Source organism: Ranitomeya variabilis, chromosome 2 (assembly GCF_051348905.1).
Source record: "Ranitomeya variabilis isolate aRanVar5 chromosome 2, aRanVar5.hap1, whole genome shotgun sequence".
Lineage (NCBI taxonomy): Eukaryota > Metazoa > Chordata > Amphibia > Anura > Dendrobatidae > Ranitomeya > Ranitomeya variabilis.
This window is the reverse complement of record NC_135233.1, coordinates 185356085-185377346: the sequence shown is the minus strand read 5'-3', so window position 1 is coordinate 185377346 and position 21262 is coordinate 185356085. Positions and strand designations below refer to the sequence as shown.

At 44.3% G+C, this 21262-nt stretch overlaps 1 protein-coding gene across 1 annotated transcript in view; it reads left to right on the top strand.

The window, feature by feature from the left end:
• Nucleotides 1-21262, top strand: part of SERAC1 (serine active site containing 1) — a 398196-nt gene that overhangs the window by 164278 nt on the left and 212656 nt on the right. The window contains exon 8 of the mRNA XM_077283287.1: nt 2224-2352. Coding sequence (XP_077139402.1) covers nt 2224-2352 — 129 coding nt within the window. The remainder of the gene's footprint in view (nt 1-2223; nt 2353-21262) is intronic.

Genomic DNA, 21262 nt, shown 5'->3' with positions numbered 1-21262 from the left:
GTACAATATGTCTCGAGAAAACATTTTCAGACTTGTCAGGATCCGTTGAAGCGTTCCAGAGTTATAACCTCATAAAGGGACAGTGGTCAGAATTGTAAAAATTGGCCCGGTCATTAACGTGCAAACCACCCTTGGGGCGTTAAGATTCAGTCTCTCACAGTTGAAGTGTACTTACAATAAAAATTAAAGAACTTTCAATTTTTTGTAGGTGGGAAGATTTGCAAAATCGGCAGTATAGCAAATACTTATTTTTCCCACTGTAGGTCTGAAATGTGTTTACCTTATCTGATGGCTTCCTGGGACTTGTACCTGTAAGATATATGCACTAAAGTGGTTGGCTTGCATGTGTTTTTATATGGATTACAATAAAGACAAGTTTTGGATTTGGATGTGGTCTCTTGGAATTCTGCTGGAAACCTATTATGCTGCTGATAAAACAGTGATTTTATAAAAAAGAAATACAGCAACCAGCCCAGTAAGTAACACATGGCTAGAATCAGGGTCTCTGCTACTACATCATGCTGCTCTCAGATGGAGGAGCAAAACACTTGGTGACTGATTCCATTAAATAGATTATTATATTAGATTCAATGTTATGTACACCATGTTCCAAATTATTATGCAAATTATATTTTTCCTGGATTTTCCTAAATAGTCGGTGCAAATGACAGTCAGTCTAATAAAAGTCATCACCAGTTAGAGTATACATGGAATTTTATTGAAGAAACCTCCCAATGATAACAGTATAATCTCCAAAATGAATAAAAACTCAAAATGCAGTGTTCCAAATTATTAGCCACAGTAGAATCTCTAAACATTTGATATGTTTTAAAGAACTGAAAATGCTCATTTGTGGAATTTATAGCATTAGGAGGTCACATTCACTGAACAAAAAAGCTACTTAACCCCAAAACATCCTGACAAGCCAAGTTACATGTTAACATAGGAACCCTTCTTTGATATCCCCTTCACAATTCTTGCATCCATTGAACTTGTGAGTTTTTGGAGAGTTTCTGCTTGTATTTCTTTGTATGAAGTCAGAATAGCCTCCCAGAGCTGCTGTTTTAATGTGAACTGCCTCCCACCCTCATAGATCTTTTGCTTGATGATTCTCCAAAGGTTCTCTATAGGGTTGAGGTCAGGAGAAGATGGTGGCCACACCATCAGTTTATCTCCTTTTATGCTCATAGCAGCCGATGATTCAGAGGTATTCTTTTCAGCATGAGATGGTGCATTGTCATGCATGAAAATTATTCTGCTCCTGAAGGCACGTTTCTGCTTTTTATACCATGAAAGAAAGTTGTCAGTCAGAAACTCTATATACTTTGCAGGTCATTTTCACACCTTCAGGAACCTCAAATGGCCATACCAGCTGTTTCCCCACGATTCCGACCCAAAACATGACTCCTCCACCTGTTTGCTGACGTCGCAGCCTTATTGGGACATGGTGGCCATCCGCTACTCCATCCATCTGGACCATCCAGGGTTGCTCATCACTCATCAGTAAACAAGCCTGTTTGAAAATTCTTCTTCATGTATGTCTGGGCCCACTGCAACTGTTTCTACTCGTGAACACTGTTTAGGGGTGGCCGAATAGTAGGTTTATGAACCAAAGCAAGTCTTTGAAGGATCCTACACCTTGAGGTTTGAGGGACTCCAGAGGCACCAGCAGCTTCAAATATCTGTTTGCTGGTTTGTAATGGCTTTTTAGCAGCTGCTCTCTTAATCTGATGAACTTGCCTGGCAGAAACCTTCCTCATTATGCCTTTATCAGCACTAACACATCTGTGCTCAGATTCAGCCACAAATCTCTTAACTTAAGCATGATCATCGTACTGTTTTCAGGAAATATCTAATGTTTTCATCCCTTGACCAAGGCATTGCACTATTTGATGCTTTTCTGCAGCCGAGAGATCCTTTTTCTTTCCCTTGTTACTTGCAAACTGTGGCCTGCTTAATAATGTGTAACATCATTTTTAAGTAGTTTTTATTTAATTAGAATCACCTGGAAAAGTAATTATCTCGTGTTTAAGATTGATTTCAGTGATCCATTGAGCCCTGAGACACAGTACCATCCATGAGTTTATTTGAAAAACCAAACAATTAAATCTTTATGACACTTAAAAATCCAATTTGCATAATATTTTGGAACACGGTGTATAGTAACTTAGTAATTATATACCCTATATTATTTAATCTATATGAACTTTTTAATTGTTACAGAACTATTCAATAGAGGATGAGGCTCATCAGTTGCTGTCTTCCCTTCCACATACAGAACTTGACCAGTGCATAAAGTATTTTACATCATTAGCATTGAGAGAAAGCAGTCATTCCCTAGTGACCCAAAGGGTAAGTGAAGAGATTTATATGTTTCTTATTGATCAATGTTCTACAAGTGGGGTCTGTTCTTACTCTTGATAGTGAGGGGCCTTATCGCTTTTTATCAGTTCAAAGTGATTAGAACATCAAAAAAATTATTTTATTGCTCAATTAACTTTTATTGTTGTTGTTTTTGTTTTTATTTTTTTCACAAAAAAGAACAATCATTTTGTCAGGACTCTGAACATTTTTTATTACCTTTTTGTGCATTACTGCCCTTTTCCAAGGTGGCGTCTTTGGTCTCATGTGCACTGTGTCTTCCTACTATAAAACTCCACCCCAGCCTTCAGTCTGTGCTAGAGTATTCTGCCTTGCATCCAGCTCCTGGCCTCTGGTGACTCCCTGGCTATATACCTGCTCCTGCGAACCTGTAGGGTTATCCTGCTACTCTGCTCTGAGTTCCTGCTGCATACACCAGTTCCAGTAATCCTCCTTCATCTGCTGCTCATGTTTGCTTCCATCTGCATTTGCTGGACATGTAAGCTGTTTCTGCTCTGCAAGAACCTGAGACTATTACCCAGACCTCCCTGGTTGAGCTAAGATATTATTTGAACTGCCTTATAAGCATATCTATCTGTGTTGTGGACTAAGCAAGGACTTATTCGTGTCAAGTATCCTCAAGAATAATTGTGCTTCATAGACTTTCTGCGTGATTGCATTTTCCTTTGAAGTTTCCTATAGACTGCTGAGCTGCATTTGATGTTTGCACCAAGTGTTGTGGACTTGAGTTTCTCTCTGCACCTGTTTGAATCACCGTGTGATAATATAGACTTTACCACTTATAAAACTGTGTCCTGTAGTTGTCTTGTTCCACGCAAAGAGTCTCCTGAGTTATCCCCTATAATTATTACAGGATGCTCTAGCTAGAAAAAAAAGGAGACTGCTGGAACAATGACTGCAGAAAGCAGACTAGAGCAGTTGTTTTCCATAATTAGATCACTGCAGAAAGATGTGGAAGGTCTGCAAAAGAAGTTAAGAAGTTTGGAAGCTTTGAACTCAATCAACAAGTGTTTGGACAGACTTTGCAGGACTTAAGCACCCGCATGGCAGCCCAGGAAAACAAACTTGCTGGCATAGAGTCCCAGTATGGACGGGCTTTTCAGGACATAAGCACGCAAACAGCTTTTCCCTCTGGGCAACCGCCACCAGCTACCCCACCTAAGTTGCCCCATTCAGATTTAATGGTGATCGCGACAAATTTCGTGGCTTTGTGAATCAATGTATGCTATATTTTGATGTGCATGCTGACCGTTTTCCTAATGATAGATCCAAAGTATTGTGTGTAATAATGCTGCTGACCGCACGAGCGCTCGCCTGGGCGAATCCGATGATTGAGTCTCGTGACCCACGGTTAAATAACTTGAATGATTTCTTGGCTGCTATGGCATTAATGTTTGATGATCCTAATCGCCGAGCAACCGCTGAATCTGCTTTATTGTCTTTACGCCAGGCAAAACGTTCTGTTATTGAGTATGATACTGAATTCAGGAGATTAGCGGTAGATACCAATTTGGACAGTTATGCACAATTGCCCATTTTTAAAAGGGGTCTGTCTAGTATTGTAAAAGATGAACTAGCTCGCTCTGAGTCACCACAAGAGCTAGAGACATTTATACAGCATTGTGTGCGCATTGACATTCGCCTTACTGAGCGTAGCCAGGAGAAGTTTGCTGCATATAACCATATTTCTAACTTTTCCCTTCCTTCCAAAGAGCCTGCAGGTAAAACATCTCGGGATGTGGAGGAGGTGCACATGCAAATTGATTCCGTTCAGAGGCGCGAGATCAATGAGCGCTGGGAGCATCGCCTTCGTGAAAGTCTATGTTTCTACTGCGGCCAGTCTGACCACTTCTTGATCAATTGTCCTAAGTGTCCTAGACGGCCTAACAAGGTGCTAGCAGCAGTAGGGGAGTATGACAACTGTGATGATGAATCTGACATCTCTGAATGTAGCGTGCCTTTAAACGCTGTATTCCATTCACTTTCTATGACTTCACCCCCCAAGGAGCTTAAGGAAAAGAACTCTCACTGTTCTCTCCCTATTAAGATCCTGTGTTCAGGACAGTGGATTTCCAGTGCAGCTATGATTGACTCTGGTGCAGGTGGCAATTTCATGGATATCGCATTTGCCAAGGAACATGGTATTGAAATTCAGCAAAGAGCCTCTCCAATTACCATGGAAACAGTGGATGGGTCACCTTTAATCTCTGGGTCTGTGGATCAGGAGACCGTACCCCTTGAAATTTTGTTGGAGCCTAATCATCAGGAGCAACTTTCTTTCTTGCTAATTTCTTCTCCTCATTTTCCTGTGATTTTAGGCATTCCTTGGTTGCGTTCTCAGAACCCAATTATCAACTGGGAGACCAAGGAGATTATCTTACCAACAAGGAGCAACTCAGCGTTAACAGAAGCTGTCCCTGAGTCCACGGCTACGGAACCACATGTACAGGTATTTTCTTTACCTTCAGCATATAAAGAGTTCTCTGACATCTGTGACAAGAAGAATGCAGATCAGCTTCCTCCACACAGGCATTATGACTGTCCCATTGAGTTGCTTCCTGGGGCAGCTATTCCTTTTGGTAACGTATACCCTTTGGCGGCACCTGAGCTTCAAGCCTTAAAGGAGTATATTGATGAAAATCTGGCCAAAGGCTTCATACGTCCTTCTTCCTCACCAGCAGGGGCACTTATCTTTTTTGTAAAGAAGAAGAAGGACCCTGAAACCCTGTGTTGACTATCGGGAACTCAATAAGATAACCGTACGAAACCGTTACCCTTTGCCTCTGATTCCCGAATTACTGGAAAGAGTCCGCCATGCTAAGGTGTTCTCTAAACTGGATCTTCGTGGGGCTTATAATTTGGTGCGTATTCATCCAGGGGATTAGTGGAAGACAGCATTCAGATGCCGGTATGGACACTTTGAATCTCTTGTGATGCCCTTCGGGCTTTGTAACGCCCCTGCAACATTTCAACACCTTGCTAATAGTCTTAGGCAAAATGAAGACCGCGCTCACGGGATATATTTAAAATGGTTTATTTTAGCCTACGCGTTTCAAGAGCGTTCCTGCTCTCTTCCTCAGGGCATGTCATGCCCTGAGGAAGAGAGCAGGAACGCTCTTGAAACGCGTAGGCTAAAATAAACCATTTTAAATATATCCCGTGAGCGCGGTCTTCATTTTGCCTAAGACTACTACTCCCAACATCCTCCTGGATTTCTGTGGAGACCTGCTGCTACGGTTACACCCGCATGGGAGTTGTGACCCATTTTCACAACTGCAATAGGTGAGCATATTCCCTACCAAGTCTGTATTTATCTATATACAGTGTGACACATTGGGGGCGCCTTGTGTTTTTTTTCTTTTAACACCTTGCTAATGACATTTTCAGAGATTTGTTGGACCAGTTTGTAGTGATCTATTTGGACAATATACTAATCTTTTCTGACTCTCTACAGGAACATGAAGAACATGTCAAAACTGTTTTAAGACATCTGAAAGAGAACCATCTGTATATTAAGCTGGAGAAATGCGAGTTCCATCGTTCTGAGATACAGTTCTTAGGTTATATCATCTCTCTCCAGGGGCTGAACATGGAATCTGGTAAGATTCAGGCTATCCTTGACTGGCCGGTACCCAAGAACATTAAGGAGGTCCAACGTTTTATTGGTTTGGCAAATTTCTACAGACGCTTCATTTGAAATTTTTCTGATATTGTCCATCCCATTACTTCCTTGACAAAGAAGGAAAAGCCCTTTAAGTGATCATCACAGGCTCAAGAAGCTTTTGATCTGCTTAAGATCTGTTTCACATCAGCACCACTGTTGATACACCCAGATCCAACACTTTCTTTCATTGTGGAGGTGGACGCTTCTGATAATGCCTTGGGGGCTATTCTCTCCCAAAGAACTGGTGAGAAGGGTCTGCTACATCCTTGTGCTTTCTTTTCCCGTAGACTAACCTCAGCAGAGAAGAATTACAACGTGGGAGGCAAGGAATTGCTGGCTATTATTGCGGCTTTCAAAGAATGGAGGCATCATCTGCAAGGAGCTGCGCAACAGATCATAGTGCTAACTGACCATCGCAATTTAGAGTTCCTTAAATCCGCTAGTTGTCTTTCTCTTCATCAGGCTCGTTGGAACCTATTTTTAAATCAATTTAACTTTGTTATCTCGTACCGTCCAGGTTCTCGTAATGGGAAGGCTGTTTTATCCCGGATTCCGTACCTGGTGCCCCGTCCAAGACCATTCTATCTGATGCCAATTTCATCGGAGTTATCCACGATCAGGACTTGTGGAAGTAGTGCAGGGAGGCCTATGATGGTGATGTATTTCTGGCCAACCCACCTGTGGATATTAATCTTGTCTTTAAGGGTGGCATGTGGTTCAGAGATCGACGTATCTACGTCCCTGAGGTCGTCCGTCTGCAGATCCTCAAGTTGGTACATGACTCCAAGTTGGCTGGTCACAGGGGGGTACAGAAGACACAATAGTTCCTGAGCCGATTCTTCTGGTGGCCAACTTGCCTGAAGGATACCAAGGACTATGTTCTCTCTTGCGAGGTAGGTGGTCGTTACAAGACTCCTCATGTGGCACCTACGGGTCTTCTACAACCATTATCTGTTCCGTCCCGCCCTTGGGGGTCTATATCAATGGACTTTTTTGTGGAGCTGCCTACATCGGGGGGCATGAATACAATCATGGTGGTAGTTGATCGCCTGACTAAAGCTGCTCATTTTGTTCTGTGCTCCGGCCTCCCCTCAGCTAAAGATACAGTGAACTTGGTTATACAGAATGTCTTTCAGTTGCATGGGGTTCCGGATGAGATCATCTCTGACCTTGGAGTGCAGTTCACTTCAAGATTCTGGAAGGGGTTTTGATCTGCACTCAATATTAATGTCTGTCTCTCTTCCGCTTACCATCCCCAGACAAATGGTCAGAGTGAGCGTACCAACCAGACGCTGGAACAATATCTAAGATGCTATGTCAGCCATCTCCAGGATGATTGGTTGGAGTTGCTGCCGTTAGCCGAATTTTCATATAACAATTCTCAGAGCGCCTCCACTAAATTTACACCTTTCTTTGCCAATCTGGGTTATCATCCGTGTATCTTACCTAGGTCTCCAATTAATTCTCCGATTCTGGCAGTGGAGGAAAGGCTGACTGCGATGAGGCAAAATCTGGAGGTTCTGAAGGAATCCCTGACCACAGCTCAAGAACGTTATAAGAGATCGGCTGATAGATTCCGTAAACCTGCACCCATGTTCAAGGTAGGAGATTCCGTGTGGTTAGCAACTAAGAATCTGAAGTTAAACGTTCCTTCACAAAAACTTGGACAGAAATTCATTGGCCCTTTTTAAGATCAACAGTATTGTGAGCTCTGTGGCCTGCCGGCTGAAGCTGCCTAGGACTATGAAGGTACACCCAGTTTTTCATGTATCTTTACTAAAGCCTGTATCTCCTAATACCTTCCAGGGACGTGTTGTGCCACCTCCGCAGCCTGTGGTGATTGATGGGCAAGAACATTTTGTGGTGGAGGAAATTGTTGATTCCAGGATTCGCAGGAATCGGCTCCAATATCTGATAAGATGGCAGGAATATCCCCCTGAGGAAGACTCTTGGGAACCTGTGGAAAACATCAATGGCCAACAGAAGATTTCTCGTTTTCATCAGAGATTCCCTGAGAAACCAGGTCCAGGATTGTCCTGAGGCCGCTTCTAAGGAGGGAGTAATGTCAGGACTCTGAACATTTTTTATTACCTTTTTGTGCATTACTGCCCTTTTCCAAGATGGCGTCTTTGGTCTCATGTGCACTGTGTCTTCCTGCTATAAAACTCCACCCCAGCCTTCAGTGTGTACTAGAGTATTCTGCCTTGCATCCAGCTCCTGACCTCTGGTGACTCCCTGGCTATATACCTGCTCCTGTGAACCTGTGGGGTTATCCTGCTACTCTGCTCTGAGTTCCTGCTGCATACACCGGTTCCAGTAATCCTCCTTCATCTGCTGCTCGTGTTTGCTTCCATCTGCATTTGCTGGATATGTAAGCTGTTTCTGCTCTGCAAGAACCTGAGACTATTACCCAGACCTCCCTGGTTGAGCTAAGATATTATTTGAACTGCCATATAAGCATATCTATCTGTGTTGTGGACTAAGCAAGGACTTATTCGTGTCAAGTATCCTCAAGAATAATTGTGCTTCATTTACCTGAAAAGCAACCTGAAAGATAAGAAAAACAAGTTAGATTATACTCACCTGGGGGGAGGGTCCGTTGCAGTCCGGGTCTGGTGCCTCCCATCTTCATGCGATGACGTCCTCTTCCTTGCTTCTGTTGCTGCTCATGCGCAATTCTCTGCCCTGATGAGGGCAGATCGAAGTACTGCAGTGCGCAGGTGCCAGGAAAGCTCAGAGAGGCCCAGCGCCTGCGCACTGCAGTACGCCTGCGCAGGAGCAGCGACACGAAGCAAGGAGGATGACGACATCGTATGAAGATGGGAGGCGCCGGACCCGGACCTGCGATGCCCATCGGACCCAGACCACACCCGGGTAAGTATAATCTAACTTGTTTTTCTTATCTTTCAGGTTACATCGGAGGCTTATCTACAGCATTAAGGTATGTGCACACGTCAGGATTTCTTGCAGAAATTTTCCTGACAAAAACCGGACACTTCTGCCAGAAATCCGCATGCGTTTCTTTCATGCGTTTTTGACGCGTTTTTGGTGTGCTTTTTGTGCATTTTTCCCAAATGCATAGAATAGCGGGAAAAACGCAAAAAATCCGCAAAATTAGTGAACATGCTGCGTTTTTTACTGCGATGCGTTTTTTTCGCGAAAAAAAAAACGCATCATGTGCACAAAACATGCAGAATGCATTCTAAATGATAGGATGCATAATGTATGCTTTTTTAATGAGTTTTTATAGCATTTTTATCGCAAAAAAAACGCAAAAAAAACCTGAACGTGTGCACATACCCTTACTGTCATGAATAGACTCGCGAGTAAACTGAGACCAGGGGCAGCTTTCCTGGCCCTAGCACTAGGGGGCGCCCTAACTCGCCCTGTTCCCCAGGATATCTCAAATGGTGAGGATGTCTGGGCCTCCGCCCTTGCCCTGTCTCCTAACGGCAGCCCTGCGTCTGTCCCCTTCCCCACCCGGGGAAGAGAGGCGCTACCGTGTACCACAGTATACCAACCCGACAAACAGGGGTACCAAGACAAGGGTAAAAGAAAACTCCACTCACACAAAATATACTCTCACAAATAACAGAGGTATTCACCAGGGTGTGAAGAACGGGGGAAAAAAATAAGGCAGGTAAGGATGAGGAATTTCCAAGCGTACAAACCAAGCAACAATAAACACCTCCAGCTCTCCACCAGCTCCTCACTACTCCTGGTTTATCTAGAAAGTGCTATCTCAGACAAGGATCTGGCCAGAAGGCCTAGCTTTTATAGGAGAGAGGAGTGGCTAACTGAGTACAGCTGAAAGCAGGGATTTCCACATGGCCTATTAACCCCTGTCCTGCTGAAAGAAAACAAACACCTTTAATACGCCGGAGAAGTACTTCTTCTCAGCGGCGAAGCAGGATCCATCAGACGCTGCGGCCTTCTGGTACTGCTCTGTCGCGGTAACTCCGTGACAATTACAGATTGCTGTAGATAAGCCCCAATGGTGGTGGCCGCAACTTATATGCAAGAAATGAGGTGACAGATTCCCTTTAAGGATATACAACAGGAACCTATGGCCCGCCAATACCGGTGCCTTTTTTGTCTACAAGTCCAGTGTTTATGTGGGTTTCGATTAGAAACTGGATAATGTTAGAGAATTTTTGTTGCTAGTTTTTTGTAACACGTGTGCATTAACCCCTTAATGACCGCCGATACACCTTTTAACAGCGGTAGTTAAGGGTACTTAAACCACAGCGCCGTTAATTAACGGCGCCATGAAAAAAATTTATAGCGCCCCCCAGAGTCCGATTTTCTCCGGGGTCTCGGTTGCCAGTTTTCAATCGCCATTATTACCGGCGGCGGCAAAAAAAAAAAGGCTGGTTTTGCGTTTAATTTCTCTTTCATCTGATGTGATCGCACATCAGAAGGGAGAGAAATAAGGTCCCCCGAGCCCCCCACAGTTCCTTATATACCGGAAAAGCTGTCCCCCGGTCCTTGCACCCCCTCCATCTCCTCTGGCAGAAAGAAAATGGCGGGCGCATGTGCAGTGCGCCCGCCAAGATCTGCTGGCCGGCACCCGGCTGCTGAGTGTTGAATCTGATTGGGGTCGGTTTTTAGCGACACTCGGGGCAATTGCAACCCCGGGGGTTTTTACCGACCCCCGGGGTTGCGATCGCCCCATATAACTACAATGGCAAAAAATATATCCTGTTTTGCATTTTCTCTCTCCTCTGATGTGATCGCACATCAGAGGGGAGAGAAATAGGATCCCCCGAGCCTCCCACGGTACCTTATGCCCCGAATAAGCTGTCCCCGGGCCCTAGCCCCCCTTCTTCTCCTTGACAGAAAGATAAAGATCTGGCCGGCACCCGACAACCAGTGAGAATTTTTTTTTATAATTTTTTTTAAATAATCTTTTTAGGGTTAGGGTTACACATATTAGGGTTAGGGTTAGCAGAGGAAATAAATAAAATGGCCCACAGAAGTTTCAGCGCGGAGCAAGCTTACAGCCTTCTTTGCTCCGGCAGCTAAACGGAATCTGCCTCTGAAGTAGAGCAGCTTTCAGACAGTGACAACGACTCTTCCTCCACGGGATCCCCCATGTTATGATCTGGTGGCCTAGGAGCAGCATGGACGAGCTCTGGAGTAGGTGGCCTCTATACTGACCGCAGACCCTGAACTTAACACCGCAACTATAAGTAGCCGTGGGATGTTCCTGTCACTCCCTCGACACCTCGTCACAGCCGGAGGACTAATTACCCCTAAAGAAAGAAACAGGAAAACTTTCTTGCCTCAGAGAAAATCCCCAAAGGAAAGACAGCCCCCCACAAATATTGACTGTGAGAGGAGAGGGAAATTACAAACGCAGACTGAAAACAGAATTTAGCAAAGGAGGCCACGCTACCTAGAAAGAAAAGACAGGACAGAGTACTGTGCGGTCAGTATTAAAATACTACAAAAATCCACCACAGAGAATACAAAAATCTCCACACCTAACTAAAGGCATGGAGGGTAACTCTGCGACTCCAGAGCTTCCAGCTTGGCTGAATAAATCCTTACACAGACAAAGCTGGACAAGAAAAAACATAGCAATTCACTGAACTATAAAGTCCACCGCATGTGGACTGCAAAAACAAAGCCAGGACTTAACTTTGATGATTTGGACAATCCAGCAGGAGAAACCAAGCAGAGATGTGAATCCTCCAGAAAAACAATGGACAACTGGCACTCACTAAAGGGTGAAGCCAGACTAAATAGCCCCGTCCAAAGTGGAAGCACCCGATGACTGCTGTGAAGGACAAACAGCAGCACTACCACTTATAACCACCGGAGGGAGCCCAAGAGCAGAACCCACAAGAGAATTCACAACAGTACCCCCCCCCCCTTGAGGAGGGGTCACCGAACCCTCACCAGAGCCCCCAGGCCGATCCGGACGAGCCAAATGGAAGGCACGAACCAAATCGTCAGCATGAACATCGGAGGCAACAACCCAAGAATTATCCTCCTGGCCATAACCCTTCCACTTGACAAGATACTGAAGCCTCCGTCTTGAAAAACGAGAATCCAAGATCTTCTCCACAACATACTCCAACTCCCCATCAATCAACACCGGGGCAGGAGGATCAACAGAGGGAACCACGGGCACCACATATTTCCGCAACAAAGATCTATGAAAAACATTATGGATGGAAAAAGAGGCTGGAAGGGCCAAACGAAAAGATACTGGATTGATAATCTCAGAAATCCTATAAGGACCAATAAACCGAGGCTTGAACTTCGGGGAAGAAACCTTCATAGGAACATGACGAGAAGACAACCAGACCAAATCCCCAACCCGAAGCCGGGAACCCACACGCCGACGACGGTTGGCAAAACGCTGAGCCTCCTCCTGAGACAACACCAAATTGTCCACAACATGAGCCCAAATCTGCTGCAACCTGTCAACCACAGAGTCCACCCCAGGACAATCAGAAGACTCAACCTGTCCTGAAGAAAAACGAGGATGAAACCCAGAATTACAAAAGAATGGTGAAACCAAGGTAGCCGAACTAGCCCGATTATTAAGGGCAAACTCGGCCAATGGCAAGAAAGCCACCCAATCATCCTGATCGGCAGACACAAAGCATCTCAAATAAGTTTCCAAAGTCTGGTTAGTTCGCTCGGTTTGGCCGTTTGTCTGAGGACGAAATGCGGAAGAAAAAGACAAATCAATGCCCAGCTTAGCACAAAAGGACCGCCAAAACCTAGAAACAAACTGGGAACCTCTATCGGACACAATATTCTCCGGAATGCCATGCAAACGAACCACATGCTGAAAAAACAACGGAACCAACTCAGAAGAGGAAGGCAATTTAGGCAAAGGTACCAAATGAACCATCTTAGAGAACCGGTCACAGACCACCCAGATAACAGACATCCTCTGGGAAACAGGAAGATCCGAAATAAAATCCATAGAAATATGCGTCCAAGGCCTCTCAGGGACCGACAAAGGCAAAAGCAACCCACAGGCGTGGGAGCAGCAAGGTTTGGCCCGCGCACAAGTCCCACAGGACTGCACAAAAGAACGCACATCCCGTGACAAAGAAGGCCACCAAAAGGACCTACTAACCAAATCTCTGGTACCAAAAATCCCAGGATGGCCAGCCAACACAGAACAGTGAACCTCAGAAATCACTTTACTAGTCCATCTGTCAGGAACAAACAGTTTCCTCGCTGGACAGCGATCAGGTTTATCAGCCTGAAACTCCTGAAGAACCCGTCGCAAATCAGGGGAGATGGCAGAAAGAATCACCCCCTCCTTCAGAATACCAACCGGCTCAAGAATCCCAGGGGAATCAGGCAAAAAACTCCTAGAGAGGGCATCAGCCTTAACATTCTTAGAACCCGGAAGATACGAGACAACAAAATCAAAACGGGAGAAAAACAGGGACCATCGGGCCTATCTAGGATTCAGCCGTTTGGCAGACTCGAGGTAAATCAGATTCTTATGATCGGTCAAGACCACAATACGGTGCTTGGCCCCCTCAAGCCAATGTCGCCACTCCTCAAATGCCCACTTCATAGCCAACAACTCACGATTGCCGACATCATAATTGCATTCCGCAGGCGAAAACTTTCGAGAAAAGAAGGCACACGGTTTCATCAAGGAACCATCAGAATTCCTCTGAGACAAAACGGCCCCTGCCCCAATCTCAGAAGAGTCAACCTCAACCTGAAAAGGAAGAGAAACATCCGGCTGACGCAACACAGGGGCAGAAGTAAATCGGCGCTTAAGCTCCTGAAAGGCAGAAACAGCCTCAGAGGACCAATTAGCTACATCAGCGCCCTTCCTCGTCAAATCGGTCAGGGGTTTAACCACACTGGAGAAGTTGGCAATGAAATGGCGATAAAAATTAGCAAAGCCCAAAAATTTCTGAAGGCTCTTCACAGATGTGGGCTGGATCCAATCATGAATGGCCTGAACCCTAACCGGATCCATTTCTATAGATGATGGAGAAAAAATGAAGCCCAAAAAAGAAACCTTCTGTACTCCAAAGAGGCACTTGGACCCCTTCACAAACAAGGCATTATCACGAAGGACCTGAAATACCATCCTGACTTGTTTCACATGAGACTCCCAATCATCTGAAAAAATCAAAATATCATCCAAATATACAATCATGAATTTATCTAGATAATTCCGAAAAATATCATGCATGAAGGACTGAAACACAGATGGGGCATTAGAGAGTCCGAATGGCATCACAAGATATTCAAAATGGCCCTCGGGCATATTAAATGCAGTTTTCCATTCGTCACCCTGCTTAATACGAACAAGATTATATGCCCCTCGAAGGTCAATCTTAGTAAACCAACTAGCCCCCTTAATCCTGGCAAACAAATCAGAAAGCAAAGGCAAAGGGTATTGGAATTTGACCGTGATCTTATTCAAGAGGCGATAATCAATACAGGGTCTCAAGGAGCCATCCTTCTTGGCAACAAAAAAAAACCTGCTCCCAATGGAGAAGAAGATGGCCGAATATGCCCCTTCTCCAAAGACTCCTTTACATAGCTCCGCATGGCGGCATGTTCAGGCACAGACAGGTTGAAAAGTCGTCCCTTAGGAAACTTAGAGCCTGGAATCAAGTCAATAGCACAATCACAGTCCCTATGCGGTGGAAGGGAACTGGACGTGGGCTCATCGAAAACATCCTGGAAATCTGACAGGACCTCAGGAATTTCAGAAGAGGGGGAGGAGGAAATTTACATCAGAGGAACGTCATCATGAACCCCCTGACAACCCCAACTAGTCACAGACATATATTTCCAATCCAACACCGGATTATGTACCTGTAACCATGGAAACCCCAGCACAATAGCATCATGCAAATTATGCAACACCAGGAAACGACAATCTTCCTGATGGGCTGGCTCCATGCACATGGTTAACTGTGTCCAAAACTGAGGTTTATTTCTAGCCAATGGTGTAGCATCAATACCCCTCAAAGGGATAGGACTCCGCAAAGGCTGTAAGGGAAAACCACAATGTCTGGCAAATTCTAAGTCCATCAAATTTAAAGCGGCGCCTGAATCCACAAATGCCATGACAGAGAATGACGATAATGAGCAGATCAGGGTCACAGATAACAGAAATTTAGGTTGTACAGTACTGATGGTAACGGAATTAGCGATTCTCTTGGCACGCTTAGGGCAATCAGAAATAACATGAGCAGTATCGCCGCAGTAAAAGCACAACCTATTCTGACGTCTGAATCCTTGGCGTTCAGCTCTAGACACAATCCTATCACACTGCATTGGCTCAGGACTCCGCTCGGAAGACAATGCCATAGTGTGCACAACTCTGCGCTCACGCAAGCGCCGATCAATTTGAATGGCCAGAGACATAGACTCACTCAGACCTGCAGGCGTGGGGAAGCCCACCATAACATCTTTAACAGATTCAGAAAGACCCTTTCTGAAAATTGCCACCAAAGCATCCTCATTCCACTTGGTAAGCACAGACCATTTTCTAAATTTCTGGCAATATGATTCTGCCGCTTCTTGACCCTGACACAGGGCCAACAAGGTTTTCTCAGCATGATCCACAGAATTAGGTTCATCATACAATAACCCAAGCGCCTGAAAAAACGTGTCTACATTAAGCAAGGCCGGATTCCCAGGTTCCAAGGCAAATGCCCAATCCTGAGGGTCGCCACGCAACAGAGATATGACAATTTTTACCTGCTGGATGGGATCACCAGAGGAACGGGGCTTCAGAGCAAAAAACAGTTTACAGTTATTTTTAAAGCTCAAAAATTTGGACCTGTCCCCAAAAAACAGATCGGGGGTAGGAATTCTAGGCTCTAAAACAGGAGTCTGCACGATATAATCAGAAATACCCTGTACTCTAGCAGCAAGTTGATCCACCCGAGAAGCAAGTCCCTGAACATCCTTGTCAGCGCCTAACTCTTGAGCCACCCAGAGGTGAAGAGGGGGAAAAAAACACAACAGAGTGCAGAAAAAAAAATGGCTCAGCACTTTCTTTCCCTTCTTTTGAGATGCGGTTAACTCATTGTAGGCCAGTTATACTGTTATGATCTGGTGGCCTAGGAGCAGCATGGACGAGCTCTGGAGTAGGTGGCCTCTATACTGACCGCAGACCCTGAACTTAACACCGCAACTATAAGTAGCCGTGGGATGTTCCTGTCACTCCCTCGACACCTCGTCACAGCCGGAGGACTAATTACCCCTAAAGAAAGAAACAGGAAAACTTTCTTGCCTCAGAGAAAATCCCCAAAGGAAAGACAGCCCCCCACAAATATTGACTGTGAGAGGAGAGGGAAATTACAAACGCAGACTGAAAACAGAATTTAGCAAAGGAGGCCACGCTACCTAGAAAGAAAAGACAGGACAGAGTACTGTGCGGTCAGTATTAAAATACTACAAAAATCCACCACAGAGAATACAAAAATCTCCACACCTAACTAAAGGCATGGAGGGTAACTCTGCGACTCCAGAGCTTCCAGCTTGGCTGAATAAATCCTTACACAGACAAAGCTGGACAAGAAAAAACATAGCAATTCACTGAACTGTAAAGTCCACCGCATGTGGACTGCAAAAACAAAGCCAGGACTTAACTTTGATGATTTGGACAATCCAGCAGGAGAAACCAAGCAGAGATGTGAATCCTCCAGAAAAACAGTGGACAACTGGCACTCACTAAAGGGTGAAGCCAGACTAAATAGCCCCGTCTAAAGTGGAAGCACCTGATGACTGCTGTGAAGGACAAACAGCAGCACTACCACTTATAACCACCGGAGGGAGCCCAAGAGCAGAACCTACAACAGAATTCACAACACCCCCAGCCCGATGGTAGCGGAGTCGGTCATCACTGCTGAAGCTTCAGAGGCAGGACCAAGTACCGCAGTCCCCCCACCGCTGTGGTATAATGACACCTAATTTTCCCCTCAAATTCCCCCTTTTACTGCAGTCCCTGGAATAAGAGTAGATGTCGCCAATCTTACCCCTATTGATTTTTTCCAAATTTTCATTAGCTCCGAAGTCCTGCAATTAATCGTCCACCAACGAAACTTATATGCCCGACAATATATTTCCCAAAAACTCACTGCCTTTCATTCCCATTCCTGGATCCCCACAAATGTCCCCGAAATAAAAAAATTCTTAGGCCTTACCCTGAATATGGGTTTAGTAAAAAACCCACACTTCGCTCTTACTGGGCAACAAAAGCTGTCCACAGCACCTCTGTATTTGCAGCCGTCATGTCCCGAGTCCGTTAAGAAGCCCTGATAAGTTTCCTCCACTTCAGTGACAATTCCCAAGCCCCCCCAAGATCTGACCGCAACTACGATCGGCTAAATAAATTGAGACCCCTAATTTCCCTCCTAAAAACTTCATTTCTAAATTCCTATACCCCAGAGAAAAATGTGGCAGTCGACGAGTCCTTCATGAGCTACAAGGGCCGTCTATCATTCCGCCAATTTATCCCCTCCAAGCGTGCCAAATACGGCATAAAATTATACAAAACTTGCAAGAGCTCATAAGGGTACACTTCCACCTTCCTAATTTATAAAGGTAGGGACCCCCAAATAAACCCCTCAAACTGCCCCCAGACAATTGGCATCCCAGGCAAAATTGTCTGAGAGCTAATGATGCCCTTTCTCCATCAAGGGTACCACGTGTATACTGACATCTACTACTCGAGCCTCCCCCTATATAAATCCCTCCATGCTGCAAATACAGGGGCCTGTGGGAGATTCAGGAAAAACAGAGTGGGTTTTCCGTCACAGTGGGTGTCCAGACGTTTGGAGAGGGGGCGTCATTCTCACTTGCAAGTGACCAACTTCTTTCAGTGAAGTGAAAAGACAGGAAGGATGTCTACATGGTGACCACTCTGCGTGTGGACACCACTGTAACGGTCAGAGAGATGGGTGCCACCAGGGACAAGGAAAAACCGGTCTGCGTCACAGACTATAACAAGTATATGGGTGGCGTAGACTTGTCAGACCAGATTCTGCAACCATACCTGGTCAAGAGGAAGACCAGGGCCTGGTACAAAAAGGTGGCAATCTACCTTATTCAAACTGTCACATACAACAGCTTTGTCCTGTATAAAAAGTCCCAATGACCACTGACGTTCCGGCACTTTCAGGAAAAAATTGTAGAGAGCCTCATATTTGAGTCAATGGCACCGGGGAAAGCCTTCGACTCTGAGGGTTCCCAGAGACTTGAAGAGCGCCGTTTTCCTCACCCTGTCCCTGTCACTCCCACCCAAAGGTATCCTCAAAAAATAAGCTGAGTTTGCAGAAAGCATGGCAGACGGAGTGATTCCCGGTTCTATTGCCCCACATGCCCATCCTAACCAGGCCTTTCTTTTGAGACCTACCACACCATCTACAATTATTAGTTTGTTTGTTTGTTTTCAATAATTTTTATTTTCTACTTAGTAGAACAATTTGGAACAATTAATAAAGAATATTTTAATTAGTAGATCCCATTTTACCCCATTTCACAATTAATTCCAGAACTTGATCAATTCCATACCAAACTACTATCCCAACAAATTCTCGTCCACGTACCCACGTTTGTACGCTTTAGTGTGGACCCCACAAATGTTCTTGCAAAGTCAGGTCATCGGAAAATTCTAGGACTTGATCAATCCCATACCAAACTACTATTCCAACAAATTGTCGTCCATTTACCCATGTATGTACGCTCTAGAGTGTGTACCCCACAAATGTTCTAGAAAAGTCAGATCATCTGAAAATTCTAGGACTTGATCAATCACATACCAAACTACTATTCCAACAAATTCTCGTCCACGTACCCATGTATGTACGCTCTAGAGTGTGGACCCCACAAATGTTCTTGAAAAGTAAGATCAATTGAAAATGAATTCTAGGACTTGATTACTCACAAACATTTTTGTCCATTTATCTAACTTTGGCTGTTTTTATGACTGTCTTGCTACACAAAACTTTGGCTTCCATTTATATTACTTATATTCATGTTGGTGACACGGGCATCATCATTTTATTGGAGGATTTCTAAAAATGAGGAAGTTCCGTACTTATAAACTATGGGCTTTACTTTATGGTTCTTGACGAACCTCTGGTACCAGACAATACTTTCTATAGAGAACTGGTTGTTTTGTGCATATAGCGGTTCTGACCTTGGCGGGTAGGAGCTTGCTATGGTGTACCACGTCTATTGGTACATTCGTCTCTCATATAGGGATTGCTGGAGCTAAACGGACGTTGTACGACCAGTTTCTGAAAGTGTCTGCCATTCTAGCCCTGCTGGTGTTCTTTCATCTTTGAAACAAACTCAGCTTTGCCACATAGTTGGCTGCATTTTCCTCCACATTTTACCCTTTATTCCAGTACAGTTTATTCTTCCTGCTACAATATACGCAAATGCGGGACAACTGTTTGGTTAGCAAAACCAAATTTTATAACCAGCCAATGTGTTTTTAGGAGCATGCCTCCCTTTATGAGCAATAATTCCTGAAAGGGTTTTCTTGTTTGCTCAATGTCTCTAGAAGCTTTGAATGGGTCCTGGATCTTCAATTTCACCCTAAAGACTAAATGGTGTGCCATCAATTATAGGCACAGCCATGTGTCCAGTGCTCACATTGGGGCCATATTGGATATATTTCTGAACACATAAATAGTAGTGCAATAAAATTTGAGGTTTGTTCCTCAGAACGTACAAAAAAGAATCATAAAAGAGACAGTGAAAAGAATGCTAATTGTAAATTTTCAAACTTGTGTTGCATCAACTGCATAAAAAATGGTGGCATCAAACTAATCACTACCTCCATAGATAAATAGATTAGATACAATTAGGTACAATTTAGATTAGGTACAATTTATAAAAAAGCCATTTATGGGGGATTTCTCTTGCTCTTGAACCATACAGGCTCTGCCAGTATAACAATCTATTTCAAAAAAAGCCAAATTTGTCACATTGTGCCCCTTTCTGTCCGAGCCCTGTCATTTGTCCAAACAGAACTTTTTGACTACATATGGGAGATCGCTGCGTTCATAATAAAGTGGGTAACAAATTTTGGGGTCCACTTTTTTGGTGTAATTTCTGATAAAAGTGAGAAATTCAGGTCTAAAACAAGATTTCTGTGAAAAAAATGATTTTTTTCAATATGGCAACCTAATGTTAATCAAATTCTGTGTCGTACCTGTGGATGCAAATTGCTCCAAAGTGGGGTCAGATGTGGGGGGGTTCTGCTGTTGGGCACATCTACAAACCCGAAATGGTGTCCTCTCTCACAATTATGAGATTAAAAAGTCAAACGGCACTCCTTCCCTTCCGAGCTTTGCAGTGCGCCCAAACAGAGGTTTACCCCCACATATGGGGTATCAGCATACTCAGAACAAATTGCACAATAACTTTTGGGGTCCAATGTCTCTTGCTACCCTTGGGAAAATTAAAAATTGGGGGCAAAAAGATCATTTTTGTGAAAAAATATGATGTTTTATTTTTATGGCTCTAAGTTATAAACTTGTGTGAAGCACTTGGGGGCTCAAAGTGCTCAACACACATCTAGATAAGTTCCTTTGGGGGTCTAGTTTCCAAAATGGTGTCACTTGTGGGGGGTTTCCACTGTTTAGGCACATGAGAGGCTCTGCAAACGTGAGATGGCATCCGATCTCAATTCCAGCCAATTCTGCGTTGAAAAAGTAAAATGGCACTCCTTCTCTTCTGAGCTCTACTGTGCACCTAAACAGTGGTTCACCTCCACATATGAGGTATCAACATACTCAGGACAAATTGCACAACAACTTTTGGGATCCAATTTCTCTTGCTACCCTTGGGAAAATAAAAAATTGGGGGCGCAAATATTATTTTTGTGAAAAAAAAATATGATTTTTAATTTTTACGGCTCTACGTTATAAACTTGTGTACAGCACTTGGGGGTTCAAAGTGCTCACCACACATCTAGATAAGTTTCTTAGAGGGTCTAGTTTCCAAAATGGTGTCACTTGTGGGGGGTTTCCACTGTTTAGGCACATCAGGGGCTCTCCAAAAGCGACATGGCTTCGGATCTCAATTCCAGCCAATTCTGCATTGAAAAAGTCAAATGGCGCTCCTTCCCTTCTGAGCTCTACTGTGTACCCAAACAGTGGTTTACCCCCACATATTGGGTATCGGCATATTCAGGACAAATTGCACAACAAATGTTGTGGTTCATTTTCTCTTTTTACACTT